This window comes from Muscardinus avellanarius (genome assembly GCF_963383645.1).
Source record: "Muscardinus avellanarius genome assembly, chromosome: 2".
Classification (NCBI taxonomy): Eukaryota; Metazoa; Chordata; class Mammalia; order Rodentia; family Gliridae; genus Muscardinus; species Muscardinus avellanarius.
Window position 1 is genome coordinate 202,339,950 of NC_137787.1, and position 13,644 is coordinate 202,353,593.

The following is a 13,644-nucleotide window of genomic DNA, read 5'->3' on the forward strand; positions in this document are numbered from 1 at the left end:
CTCTGGCTCTCGTGGGGAGCAGAGTCCAGGCACGTTTGAGACCACAGCTCTGGAAGGGGGAGGGGCTGTGGCAGGGGCCCTCAGAAAGGGGGGCGACTTTCTTGGATAGCACGCTTGAATTCTGTGTCTCATTCTCCAGGTTCTGTTCATCTGTGTCCAGTCTGCACCCTCAATCTCTTTTTCTTCAATGCTAAAGATAGAACCCAGGACCATGCCTTTGCTAGGGAAGTACTCTCTACCACAGCCACAACCTGAACCCTAAATTATTTTAGTTAACAATTTGTTGGCCAGGTTTAGTGGCTCACGCTTGTAATCCCAGCGCTAGGGAGGCTGAGACAGGAGGGTCACAGGTTCAAAGCCAGCCTCAGCAACTTAGTGAGGCCCTCTGCAACTCAGACCCTGTTTCAAAATAATAAAATATAGAACTGGAGGTGTAGCTTGGAGGTAGAATGCTCCTGGGTTCAATCCCCAATACTGCAAAAAAAAAAAAAATTTTTTTTTTGTATAATTTTTATTCTCTCAGTGAACTAGAAAAAATTTCATCATGTTTTTGCTCCCCTTCCCATAGGAACATTGATATTTTTTATTTAAATTAACTTGCAGAGCCAGGAGTGGTGGTACACGCTTGTAATCCCCGCATTTGGGAGGCAGAGACAGGAGGATCGCGCAGGTTCGAAGCTAGCCGCGCTGGCTTAAAAGACCCTGTTTCCAAATAAAACATATAAAAATAGGTCTGGGAGTGTAGCCCAGAGTAGAAGGGTTTCCAGGAACCCCAGTACCACCAAAAAAATTAATTAATTAATTAATTAATTAAATAACTTGCAGAGTTTTTGTATTTATCATATAAAATCCCCTCAGTCAGCCTAGTGTGGTGGTGCATGCCTTTAAACCCAGTACTTGGGAGGCCTGGCCAGGATGATCGCAGTTTCAAGTACAGCCTCAGCACCTTAAGGAGACTCAGCAACTGAAAGAGACCCTGTTTCAAAAGAAAAATAAGAAAGGGCTGGGGATGTCACATGCTTGAAGGTAGAATGCTCCTGGGTTCAAAGTTCATTCAATCTCACAAGCACCTGCAGTGGGCGGGGCCCTCCGTGAAGCCTGAGCAGTATCCTTGGGGACCTGCAGCCCTGAGCCAGGGGTGAGGCCAGCAAAGGCCTCCCTGGCCCAGGGAGGGTGTGAGGTCAAGAGCGTGGAGTCCTGTGGTCTGTGAGGCATCTGGAAGGTCAACGTAGTGCTGGCACCTTGTGAGGAGACCTTTTTCTTCCATCTCTGGTTGTGTTCAGTATGTAATAGTAATGCTACTTATCTTATTCCCAACTGATTGACAGCATTCTCGTCGACGTTGATGGCTTTTTGATGGATTTTCTTAGCCTTGTGTGTGTGAATTTAGGGATTGAACCCAGGGGCATTCTACCTCCTAGTACATCCCCAGCCCTATTAGATTTTGATTTTGATTTAAAGTCTTACTAGGTTGATGAGAGCCTCATTACTTGCTGAGGCTGTCCTCAAACCTGCGATCCTCCTGTCTTGGTCTCCAAAGTCCTGGGATTGCAAGCATGCTCCACCACGTCTGGCAATTTCTTTAGCTATTTCTGGCTCATCTACAAGTAATGTTCATCTTCTCCTTTACAGTGAACCTATTCATTTGTTCCCTGTTAACATTACTAAGACCTCTAATGTTAGACATTAGACGTAAGGTGTTTGTTGATGGTGGTAGTTTTGTGTGTGTGGTACTAGGGAGTGAACCCAGAGCTGCTCTACCACTGAGCTACTTCCCTAGCCCTTTTTCTTGCTTTGAGATAGGATCTTGGTAAGCTGTCAACGCTGACTATTCTTGAATTTACCATCCTCCCTTCCTCTTGAGTAATGGGGTTACAAGTGTGCCACCACACCCAGCTAAAATACTGCTTTTAGAAAATAGAAGCGCCATGGGACATGGTAGGGCACACCTGTAACTCCAGTACTGGGGAGGCTGAAGCCATCCTCAGCAACGTAGACCCTGTTTCCAAATAAAAAAAATAAAAGCCAGAAGCCAAGCATGGTGGCACATGCTTGAGACCCCAGCACTCGAGAGGCTGAGACGGGAAGAGTGTGGCTCAGGATAGCCTCAGCTACTTGGTGAGGTCCTTTGCAACTCAGACTCTGTTTCAAAATAAAGAATAAAAATGGGGAGGGGGTGCAGCTTGGAGGTAGAATGCTCCTGGGTTCCATCCTCAGTACTGCAAAATAAATAAATAAATAAAAATTAAAAAATAAAAGCTGGATGTGGTGCCTATAATCCCAGTACTTGGGAGGCTGAGACAGGAGGATCACAGGTTCGCAGCCTGCCTTGCCAACATAGTAACGCTGTCTGCAACCTAGTGAGAGCCCCTTTCAAAATAATTCAGAAATTGTTGGGGTATAGCTTGGAGGTAGAATGCCCTTGGGTTCCGCGCCCAGCCCCCAAAATAAAGAAATGTAGTGAAGCTCTCTCGACTTACCTCCAGTCACGTGTCCCTTTGAAAGTGTATGAGAGCCGCCCCACCCCGACAGTGCTGCCCCTCCCGGCTGCCCCTGGCCTGGGTCGTGATGCAGTGGTTCCCCCTTGTCTTGTGTTCCTCCTACACAAAGCTTACTGTAAATCGAGACTCATATTTGGCTTTCTCGTGCCTCCTGATGCTTGGTTCACTGTGCTGCTGCATTTAATATTCTCATATAAGCAGCCTTTCTATAAGAAAGTGGGGCTTTTACATTTATTTTCAAGTTTGGGCTTTGAATTTTCTATTCTGAAAAGCTAAATTTTTGTAGCACAAACTGAAAGCCGTAACAAGATTCATCAAGGTGTGGCCATGGTTCACATCAATTCAGGTTCCCATCAAACTCAACAACATGAAGTGATACTAAAGCTGATCTCTGTGCTGCTTTTCTTCTGCACAGGTCGAGGAGCAAGTTAGCACGACGGAGAGAGTGTTTCAGGACAGACAGTATCAGATTGACGCTGCTATCGTAAGAATAATGAAGATGAGAAAGACTCTGGGTCACAACCTTCTGGTTTCTGAATTGTATAATCAGCTGAAATTTCCAGTAAAGGTAAGCATACTGTTAGCATAAGAGAATGCGTAGTTTCAGCACGTCCCGCTCCTGTGCCGGATCCCCTGTAGGCCATTTGAGTGGAGGCGATGAGCAGAGGCTGGCGGGCGTGATGGGAGGGTGTGATCCGCTGGGGCTCTCCACGGCGGACAGAGCCCCGCAGCCCTCTGGGCCCGTTCTCAGGCGGGAAGAGGACCTCTCCTCTGGAGTTGGAGCGGTGACGCTCACCCACAGGGTGTTAAGGCAGCAAGCTTACAAGCTGCAAAGCTTTGCCTGCCTTGGTATGTTGTCCCTACTGCTGCTTATGAGTTTTGGCCTGGGCACCGCCCTCCCATGGGCTCCAGGCCCTGGCTGCGCTGCTTTGTAACAGCAGAATGTGGGGTGAGCTAGGGGAGGGTTTCAAAAATGTGGCCGCGGGGCGTGGTAGGCACACCTGTGATCCCTGTACTTGGGAGGCTGAAAAAGAGGATCACAGGTTCAAGGCCAGCCTCAGGAACTTAGGCCCTCTGTAATATAGTGAGACCTTGTTTCAAAATAAAGAGTAAAAAAAGCTGGGGGTGTACACAGAGGTAGACCACCCCTGAGTCAATCCCCAGTACCACACACACAAAAAAAGAGTAAGTAAATAAAAAATAAAATAGAAGTCGGACATGGTGACGCACACTTGTAATCCTTGCATTTGGGAAGCTGAGACAGGAGGATCACAGTTCACAGACAGCCTCATCTACTTAGTGAGGCTCTTTGCAACTCGGTGAGACCCTGTTTGAAAATAAAGAATAAAAATTAGGGCTGACGGGGCCAACGGCCGGCATCGGAGCCTTCTGTGAGGCAAGGCCGCTATTGAGGCCTCCAGGGCCGGGATCAGAGCCTGCCGAAGGGTTAGGGCAGTGCTGGGGCCACTGGCCGGCATGGGAGCCTTCTGTGAGGCAAGGCCGCTATTGAGGCCTCTGAGGCCAGGATCGGAGCCTGCCGAGGGGTTAGGCCGGTACTGGGGCCAGCGAGTCTGGGATCGGGGCCTGCCGTGAGGCAAGGCCGGTGCTGGGGCCTCCGAGGTCGGGATCGGAGCCTGCCGAGGGGTTAGGCCGGTGCCGGGGCCAACGAGGCCGGGATCAGAGCATGCCATGAGGCAAGGCCAGTGCTGGGGTCTTCGAGGCCGGGATCAGAGCCTGCCGAGGGGTCAGGCCGGTGCTGGGGCTTCTAAGGCCGGGATGGGAGCCTGCCGAGAGGTTAGGCTGGTGCTGGGACCAATGGCCGGCATCGGAGCCTTCCGTGAAGCAAGGCCGTTATTGAGGCCTCCGAGGCCGGGATCGGAGCCTGCCGAGGGGTTAGGCCGGTGCGGGGGCCAGCGAGGCCAGGATCGGAGCCTGCCGCAAGGCAAGGCCAGTGCTGGGGCCTCTGAGGCTGGGATTAGAGCCTGCTGAGGGGTTCGGCCAGTGCCGGGGCCACTAGCCGGCATCAGAGCCTTCCGTGAGGCAAGGCCGTTGTTGAGGCCTCTGAGGCTAGGATCGGAGCCTGCCGAGGAGTTAGGCCGGTGCTGGGGCCAGCGAGGCCAGGATTGGAGCCTGCCGTGAGGCAAGGCCGGTGCTGTGGCCTCCGAGGCCTGGATCAGAGCCTGCTGAGAGTTTAGGCCAGTGCCAGGGCCACTGACCAGCATCGGAGCCTTTCGTAAGGCAAGGCTGCTATTGAGGCCTCTGAGGCCAGGATCAGAGCCTGCTGAGGGGTTAGGCCGGTGCTAGGGCCAGCGAGGCCGGCATCGGAGCCTTCCGTGAAGTAAGGCCTCTATTGAGGCCTCCGAGGCCGGGATCGGAGCCTGCTGAGGGGTTAGGCCGGTGCTGGGGCCAGTGAGGCCAGGATTGGAGCCTGCCGCGAGGCAGGGCCGGTGCTGGGGTCTCGGAGGCCAGTATCGTGAGTCTGCCGAGGGGTTAGGCCAGTGCCGGGACCAGCGGCCGGCATCAGAGCCTTCCATGAAGCAAGGCCGCTACTGAGGCCTCCGAGGCCTGGATCGGAGCCTGCCGAGGAGTTAGGCCGCTGCTGGGGCCATCAGCTAACATCGGAGCCTGCCGTGAGGAAGGCTGGTGCTGGGGCCTCCGAGGCCGGGATCGGAGTCAGCTGAGGGGTTAGGCCAGTGTTGGGGCCAGCGAGGCCAGAATCTGGACCTCCCATGAGGCAAGGCCGCTGCTTGAGCCAGTGAGGTCTGGATCAGTCCACTGGGTAGCCAGGCCACAACTGGGGCCGTCAAGAGTGGGGTCGGTATTTGCAACGCAGCATGCACAGAGAAATATCGCAGAAAATTAAAACCAGATGCAATAGCTAGGAGGAAAGGGGCAACAGGAAGTGGTCGAGATATAGAAAAGGCCCTATAGTGAAGCAATTAAGGTGACCAATCAGAGGGTATGGAATAGGGGAGGATGGAGCCTCTTTAAAAAGCAGGAGGTACATAAACAAATGTATCAAAGTTAATCACCAAACAAGCATGGGATGGAGGGAGGAGGAGGGAATGGGATGGGGACTGGATGAGGGCTAATTGGATGATGTGTGCTTGTATATCCTCTCAAGTCTTATATTCCAATGTGATGTATGATTACAATGCACCAATAAAAATAAATTTTAAAAAAATTAGGGCTGAGGGTGTCACTCGAAGGTAGAATGTCCCTGGGTTCCATCCCCAGTACCTCAAAAAAAATAAAAAATAAAAAATAAATAAAGCCAGAGGCCGGGCGTGATGGCGCACACTTGTAATCCCCATGCTTGGAGGCGGAGACAGGAGGATCACGTAGGTTCGAAGCCAGCCTCGGTGGCTTAAGAGACCCTGTTTCCAAATAAAAATATTTAAAAAATAGGTCTGGGAGTATAGCCCAGAGGTAGAAGGGTTTCCGGGAACCCCAGTACCACCAAAATAAGTAAATAAATAAAACCGGGTACACTTGTAATTCCAGCATTCAGGAGGTTGAGACTAGAGGATCACAGTTCACAGACAGCCTCAGCTACTTTTTAGGCCCTCCGTAACTTTGTGAGACCCTATTTCAAAAATAGAGAATTTTAAAAAATAGAGCAGGGGCTGTAGCCTGGAGGTCGAATACCCCTAGGTTCCATCCCCAGACCCGCAATAAATAAATAAATAAATAAATAAATAAATAAATAGGGCTGGGGGTGTAACCTAGAGGTAGAACGCCCCTGGGTTCAATCCCCAGTACCACAATAAATAAATAAATGAGTAAATAAATAAAAAATAATTGGGATGTAAGCTCAGATGTAGACTGCCCCTGGAGTTCACGTCCCAGTACTGCAAGAAAGAAAGAAAGAAAGAAAGAAAGAAAGAAAGAAAGAAAGAAAGAGAGAAAGAGAGAAAGAAAGAAGGTAGGTAGGTAGGTAGGTAGAAAGAGAAATGTGTGTGAAAATGGGTCCTAAAATGCATACATCAAATCCCAAAGATTCCAACTCCTGACCCCTGGCCTTTCCGCAGCTGAACTAGTCCATGTTCTTCAGGGGAGAAGGCCCCCATCATGATGAGGCCTTCTTCATTAGTGCAGCACAAATTAGCTTCCTAATACAGCAGAGCTGGGGTAGGTTCCCTTCTGGGATGGAACATGCTGAGGCTGTGGACCTGATGATTCATCATCTTTAAAGTATAATATTTAGGGAGACCAAGGAGAAAAGTGCCCACCAGGGATAAGCAGATTTCCCTTCCAAACAGGAGCTGGCAGAGGTAGGCGTGTGCTCAGGCGGCTGGTGAAGAGTTGAGCTGACTGTCCTTGAAGGAGGCAGAGTCGTCCACTTTGTAATTATCAATGTGCATCAACAGGTCGTTTTTGTAGAATTATATGTATAATACAAAATTCAGGCTTGAGCTATTATATTACCTTATATCAATTTAATGCCACTATAATGAGGTGTTTTGCTTTATTTTTCTTTTTCAGCCTGGAGATTTGAAAAAGAGAATCGAATCTCTGATAGACAGAGACTATATGGAGCGAGACAAAGACAGCCCCAACCAGTACCACTATGTGGCGTGACCACTATGTGGGGCTGTCGTCTCCCAGGGAAACACACACCCAGGTGGCCGCGCAGCGGTGGGGCCATGCCGTCCCTGGGCCGTGACTGAACGCTGCGGACACTGGGGCTCCAAAGAGGAGGTGACCCTTGGACCGGCCTTCCCAAGGCTCAAGGGCTTTCTGATGAAACTGTCTTTTCTCTCCTCCAGTTCTTCTTCTAGTTCTTTTATGCATTTAAATTGTTGCTGTTGCTCTGTGCAGAATCACAAAGATGCTAGTCCCCAGGCGCTCCTCCACAAGGCCTTGTTCTCGGGCAGGAAGCTGCGGGTGGGCTTTGTTGCTGTGTGATCGAGAGTGCACCAGGAAGACCCTGAGTGCTGCGTTCTCCTGAAGACACGCTTGGATGAAAGCAGAGCCCTTGGCTGGCAACATTAGAAAGAAAACAGTCCGCGTCCAAACTGGTGACCCGATTATGCAACCTCGTCACGGGCCCCTGTGTTCTGCGTACTTCCAGAACAGTGTGGACCTGGGTGACTTTTTATAGATCAGGCTGTGCGCGAGGTCCCCAGTGTGCCAAGTCTGCACACTCGATGCACCACCAGCTCACTGCAGCTCAGTTACTCGTGCTCCCTGTTTTGAAGGGCTTGGGGTTGGGGTTGGGGTTGGGGTTTTCATTCTGAGATGGAGTCTAGCAGCCCCTGTTTTGGCCTTGGGGTAGCTGCTGTTTGATTTTTAAATTGCAGTATTCGTGTGATTACCATAATAAAGTTTGGTTTGGTTTTACAGTCCTCTGCAGGGACAGTGCTTGTTCTCCACCCCTCCACCGTAGGCAAAAAGCTTCACAGGAGAATCCCAGGTCCGAGGTTGTGTTACAGAGGTCATTGTGTCAAAAGATGAGAGGATATTGTTGGTGCCCAGGTACATGTTGTGGATATACACCCGAGGCCGAGCAGCGAAGATGGCGGCATGGTGACTTAGTGTGGTAAAGATGGCAGCGAGCTTTATGGCGACACTTACAAGTACTTTCTGGTTTACAAAATGGCATGTTTCATTTTGATTAAAAGCTACCAAAGGAATTTTGATCATGGTGTACATGTTTAAAGCAATATTTTCTGGAATATACCAAGTTTATACAATTTGATTTTATGCTAAATTATTAAAGGAGTCTCCCTTTTGCAAACATGCGTGTTTAAATATGACATCTGTTGGGTTCCCATATTAAAGTCTATACTCTACGTATCATCATTTCTGTATTTGTAAATCTTCATTTATGAGTTCTATATGTGGTCTATAGAAGACCAATAGATTTCTATTTCTATTCTTATATTTTAAGTTCATTGTGTCTAGAGATTGTTAATATTGTAATTTAATATAGACTTACTTTGAATAAAAATGGTTCAATTGGCCTTAAAATTACATTAATAAAACTTTTTGGTATGCAAACGACATGTTCCTCATAACTGTTGAGCAACTTTAATAACTAGCACACCAGACAAGAAGCAGCCAGCGTCTGGAGCTCGGGTTTTGCGTTCCCTCTGCTGAGCCGGAACACTGGCAGGGCAGGAGGCTGCAGCTCTCCCGTGAACTCTGTTCCTGTCACAGTGAAAGGCTATTGTTTTAAAGTAGATAGCATAGAGGGAGTCGTTCATTGAGAGGGGAAGGGCACTTAGAAAAGAGAAAGCCGAACACTAGAAGATAAAGGCGAAACGTTAAGATCAGACAGCTGTACCCAGAAAATGTAGGAGAAGCAAACAGTGACACCAAGTTAACAGAAAAGTCTGTCAGCAGCCTCCTTCAAATGCAGACTGGGATGGAAGGTGGTGTCTTCAGTAACAAAAGACAAAGCACCTGTGACAGGGGAAATGCCGTTTGTTCACTGTTTAGTGACAACCCGGAGTGATCGCACACTTGTAATCCAGTACCTGGCAGGCTGAGGCAGGACGATCGCAGGTTTGTGGCCAGCCTCCGCTACTCAGTGCAGCCCTGTTTCAAAATAAAGAGCAAAAATCGAGCTGGGGGTGTAAGTCAGAAGTAGAATGCCCCTGGGTTCCATCCCCAGGATGGTAAAACAAAACATTATTTAGGCTTTTTATTTTTTTATTTTATTTCTTTACTTGCCGTATTGAGGATGGAACCCGGGGCATTTTACCTCTGAGCCACACCCCTATCCCTATTTTTTATTATTTATTTTGAAAGAGGGTCTCACTGAGTTGCAAAGGACCTCACTAAGTAGCTGAGTTTGAGCCAGGTGTGGTGGTGCATGCTTGTAATCCCAGCATTTGGAAAGCTGAGACAGGAGGATCACGGTTGGAGAACAGTGTCAACTACTTAATGAGGTCCTTTGCAAGAGACCCTGTTTCAAAATAAAGAATAAAAAATAGGGCTGGGGCCAGGCGTGGTGGCTCACACTTGTAATCCCAACATTTGGGAGGCTGAGACAGGAGAATCATGGTTCATGGACAGCCTCAGCTACTTAGTGAGTCCCTTTACAACTCAGTAAAACCCTGTTTCAAAATAAATAATAAAAAGTAGGGCTGAAGGTGTAGCTCAGAGGTAGAATGCCCCTGGGCTCCATCCCCTGTACTGCAAAAAAAAAAATTTTACATAGATAGATAGATAGCTGGGGCTGGCGGGCAGTATCTCTGAAGAGGTAGAATGCCCCTGGGTTCCATTCCCAGCACCACAACCAAAAAAAAAAAAAAAAAAGGAATTGTTTTATAGAACATCTCCAAGTCTGGGATAAAAGCACCAGCAATCCTTTAGGTTAATGTACATTCTTCCTGAGTTTAGGAGAGGGTCAGAGGAAGTGGTTACTGTGGGCAGAGACCGCAGTTGAGGGGCGGAAGTGGCTTCCCAGGAGGAGAGGTGCCCGGTGTCCATGCTGGGCAGGAGGGTGGTGTCTTGAGGTGAGTGGGTCCCAGCCAGGGTGAAGCGAGCCTGCGGAGGGCCCACAGGGAGAGCCTGCTGCCAGCTGAGGATCTGGGAATGTTGGCACCGGGGTGGTCTGGGTGAGGACAAGACCTAGGAAGTGGCCTGACGGCCAAAGACAAAAATAAACTCCAGGAGCCGGAGGACCAGAGGAGGCACCAAGGGTGGACAGTAGTCCACCCAGCCAGCCCCAGGGGCTGCCCACACCTTCCACAGAGCAGAATGGAGGGCCCAGGGGAACAGCCAGGGCAGGCAGCCAGCACTGGTCCCTGGCGGAGTGAGTGGCCCCGCCCCGGGGCCCTCGATCCTGGTGGCCACTCAGGTAAACTTGGAGGGAACTTGCCCTACGATGGACACCGCGAACTCCATTTCTAGACACTGAGCCAGTATGCCCACTGCTCTCTGCAAACCCAGATCCTCCTGTCTCGGCCTCCCAAATGCTGGGATTACAAACAGGCACCGGGGCACCACCAAGGCCCAGCTTCCTATTTTATTTTTTGTTTTGAAACAGAGTCTCGACTAAGTTGCAGAGGGCCTCATTAAATTACTGAGGCTGGCTTGCTGAGACAGGAGGATCCAGGTTCACAGCCTCAGCTACTTAGGTCTTGTGCAACTCAGTGAGACTCTGTTTCAAAATAAAGAATAAAAAATAGGGCTGGGGGTGTAGCTCGGAGGTAGAATGCCCCTGGTTCCAGCCCCAGTACCGAGAAGAGAAAAAACAAAAAGTAGATCACTGCGGTTAATGCTTGCCTGCTTGCCTGCCTGCCTGCCTGCCTGCCTGCCTGCCTGCCTGCCTGCCTGCCTGCCTGCCTGCCTGCCTGCTGTCTTCATTATGGGGTGGAACCCAGGGGCATTCCACCTCTGAGCTACACCCTTAGCCCTTTTTATTTTTTTGTTCTGAAATAGGGTCTCTCTAGGTTGCTGTGAATCTCACTAAGTTGCTGGAGCTGATTTCGATTCAGCTGATTGCTGATCGCAATCCTCCTGTCTCAGCCTCCCAAGCACTGAGACCATGGGTGTGTGCCATGACACCCGGTCTTAATTTTGTTCTTAGGCCTCCTTTTTTATGGGGATTGGGCCCTTATTGATTGTTAATAAGAGCTTTATTAATTGCTGATAAGAAAAAGTTTTCAGCCAGGTGTGGTGGGCACGCTTGTAATCCCAGCATTTGGGAGGCTGAGACTGGAGGATCGCGGCTCACGGACAGCCTCAGCTACTTAGGCCCTCCGCAACTTAGTGAGACCCTGTTTCAAAATAAAGAATAAAAATTGGGCAGGGAGTGTAGCTTGGAGGTCAAATGCCTTTGGGTTCCATCCCCACACCTAAAAAAAAAAAAAAAAAAAAGTTTTCATACTTAGGAAAAACAATAAAATCCTTTTCTCTGCCTCTAAGCTATCAGCCAAGGGCTGCAGCCAGGATTGACCTTGGTCAGCTAAAAGTTGGCTGCTATCCCAGCTGAACACAGAATGTTAAAACACAAACACTCTCACCTAGAAAAAGAACTATGTATATTCTCAAAAAAGTTAGACTAAAGTTAAAAGATGAAAAAGCTAGCTATATTAACCCAATTACACAATTACTAATTACACAAAATAGTTATAGCTCCAAACCTCCATACTTTAAAAAATTATATTCTTATGCATTCCTAATGTCTTTATTATAAAACAAGTTCTCGACATAAGTAACTTCTAGCAGACAGAGATAGGGAAAGGCTGAGCACTCACCAAGGACACAGGTGGACAGTCCCTGGCTTAAACTTCAAAGTGGGCATATACCGTGTAGCCCCTGACCTTGCTAGCCAAGTAACACATTTTGATCAATGATCTGATGGAAAAGGCTCACACAGCAGCGATAACTAGAGGGCCCGCACCCACATTGGGAGGAAAATTATTGGCTAGCCTGTATGGGAGAAAGGAGATAATAAATACTTATAAAAGATGTCTTTAGAGACGTCAGTGTCTTCCTTTCCAAGCCTTCCACTGCATCCCTCTGACGTAGTGCTTGGCTTGTTCTGTCCCTTCTTTCTACCTTTGTAATAATAGAACTTTGATTAAGCTCACAGCAGTGTCATTCTGGCTACCTTTTCTTTTTCTTTTTTTTTTTTTTCTTTTCTTCGTGGTACTGGGGGTGGAACCCAGAGGCTTTCTACCTCCGGGATATACTCCCAGACCTTTTTTTATATTTTATTTGGAAACAGGGTCTCACTAAGTTGCTGGAAGCCTCACTGAGTAGCTGAGGCTGGCTTCGAACTTGTGCGATCCTCTTGTCTCAGCCTCCCAACCCCGGGGATTACAAGCGTGCGCCACCACGCCCGGCTCCTGGCTACTTTTTCTAGCTAAGAACCCAGTGACACCTCAATTTGTTAGACCTTTAAGAATCACCAGACAGGAAATCATCGCGACACTTTCCCACACTTTCCCCTTCGTGGGAAATATATCATATCTGGCCTGGAATAAGGATTCCACAAAGACCATCAAAGTCACGGAGTGAAGTGTGGTGTGCACGCCTGTATTCCCAGTGCCTGGGAAACTGAGACAGGATCTCAGGGCCAGCCTCAGCAAGTTAGTGAGGCACTGTTTCAAAATAAAAAAAAGTGCTGGAGTGTATTTCAGAGGTGGAATGTCCCTGGGTTCAATCTGCAATACCACAAAAATGAAAATAAACGCTGGGGTTTCCAGTATTAGTCCCACAAAAGAGGAAGCTGTCTCAGCACTAAGTTCTTGTTGGAAACACAGCATGCTCAGGAACAGTGGTGTGTTACAGTGCCCCCTTTGGGCTCCAAAACTACTGGTGGGAGATGTAGCGTTGGGTTCTTGTTCTTAGCTATTTGTAGAAAAGAATAGCCAGAACTAATGCAAACTTAAGCAATTTTTATTACTACAAAGGCAGAAAGGAAGCACTGCTTTTGAGGTTCAGTGGATTGACCTGAAAATAAGTCACTGAAGTTTTGAACATTAGAACAGTGTGTTATTATTTTTTTACTTAGCAGTACTGGGGGTTTAACCCAGGGGGGATTCCAATTCTGAGCTGCACCCCCAGCCCTATTTTTTTATTATTTTATTTTGAAACAGGGTCTCACTGAGTTACAAAGGGCCTCACTAGGTAGCTGAGGCTGTCTGCAAACCGTGATCCTCCAGTCTCAGCCTCCCGAATGCTGAGATTACAAGCATGCACCACCACACCTGGCTCTAAAACAGTTTTTTTTTTAAATAAGGATTTGTGATCTCTTCTTTCCCATCCTGCTTAGCCAATAGTCTTTTCACCTCCCCTTTAACTAATGCAGGCACAGGCCACCGATTATCTCCATGGTGTTAGCCTTTCTTGTTAGATTTATGACCAAGATGTGCAAGGTGTGTTACTTGGTTAACAAGGTCAGGGGTTACATGGTATGTGCCTACTTCAGAGGAGGCCTGTATTTTTCCACCCGTGTCCTTGGGGAGTTTTCAGCCTTTTTAAAATGTCTATCTGCTAGAAGTAATTATGTTAAAAATTTGTCTTTAAAGTATTGAGCTTTGGACTATAACTCTTGTGTACTCGGTAATTAGTATAGGTTCTCTTAACCTTAAACTACCGTGGGCATTTGTTTGTTTTAACATTACATGTTTAGCTGGGCTAACAGCTAACTTTTAGCTCACGGAGGTCAGTACTGGCTGCA

At 48.3% G+C, this 13,644-nt stretch overlaps 1 protein-coding gene across 2 annotated transcripts in view; it reads left to right on the forward strand.

Moving 5' to 3' along the window:
* The window catches only part of CUL4A (cullin 4A), a gene marked incomplete at both ends in the record, with an annotated part of 47,510 nt that extends 40,428 nt beyond the window's left edge, over nucleotides 1-7,082 (forward strand). For both annotated transcript variants that reach the window (XM_080690067.1, XM_080690068.1), the window contains 2 exons: nucleotides 2,917-3,069; nucleotides 6,987-7,082. In XM_080690067.1, coding sequence (XP_080546193.1) covers nucleotides 2,917-3,069; nucleotides 6,987-7,082 — 249 coding nt within the window. The remainder of the gene's footprint in view (nucleotides 1-2,916; nucleotides 3,070-6,986) is intronic.
* Nucleotides 7,083-13,644: the final 6,562 nt, after the last annotated feature.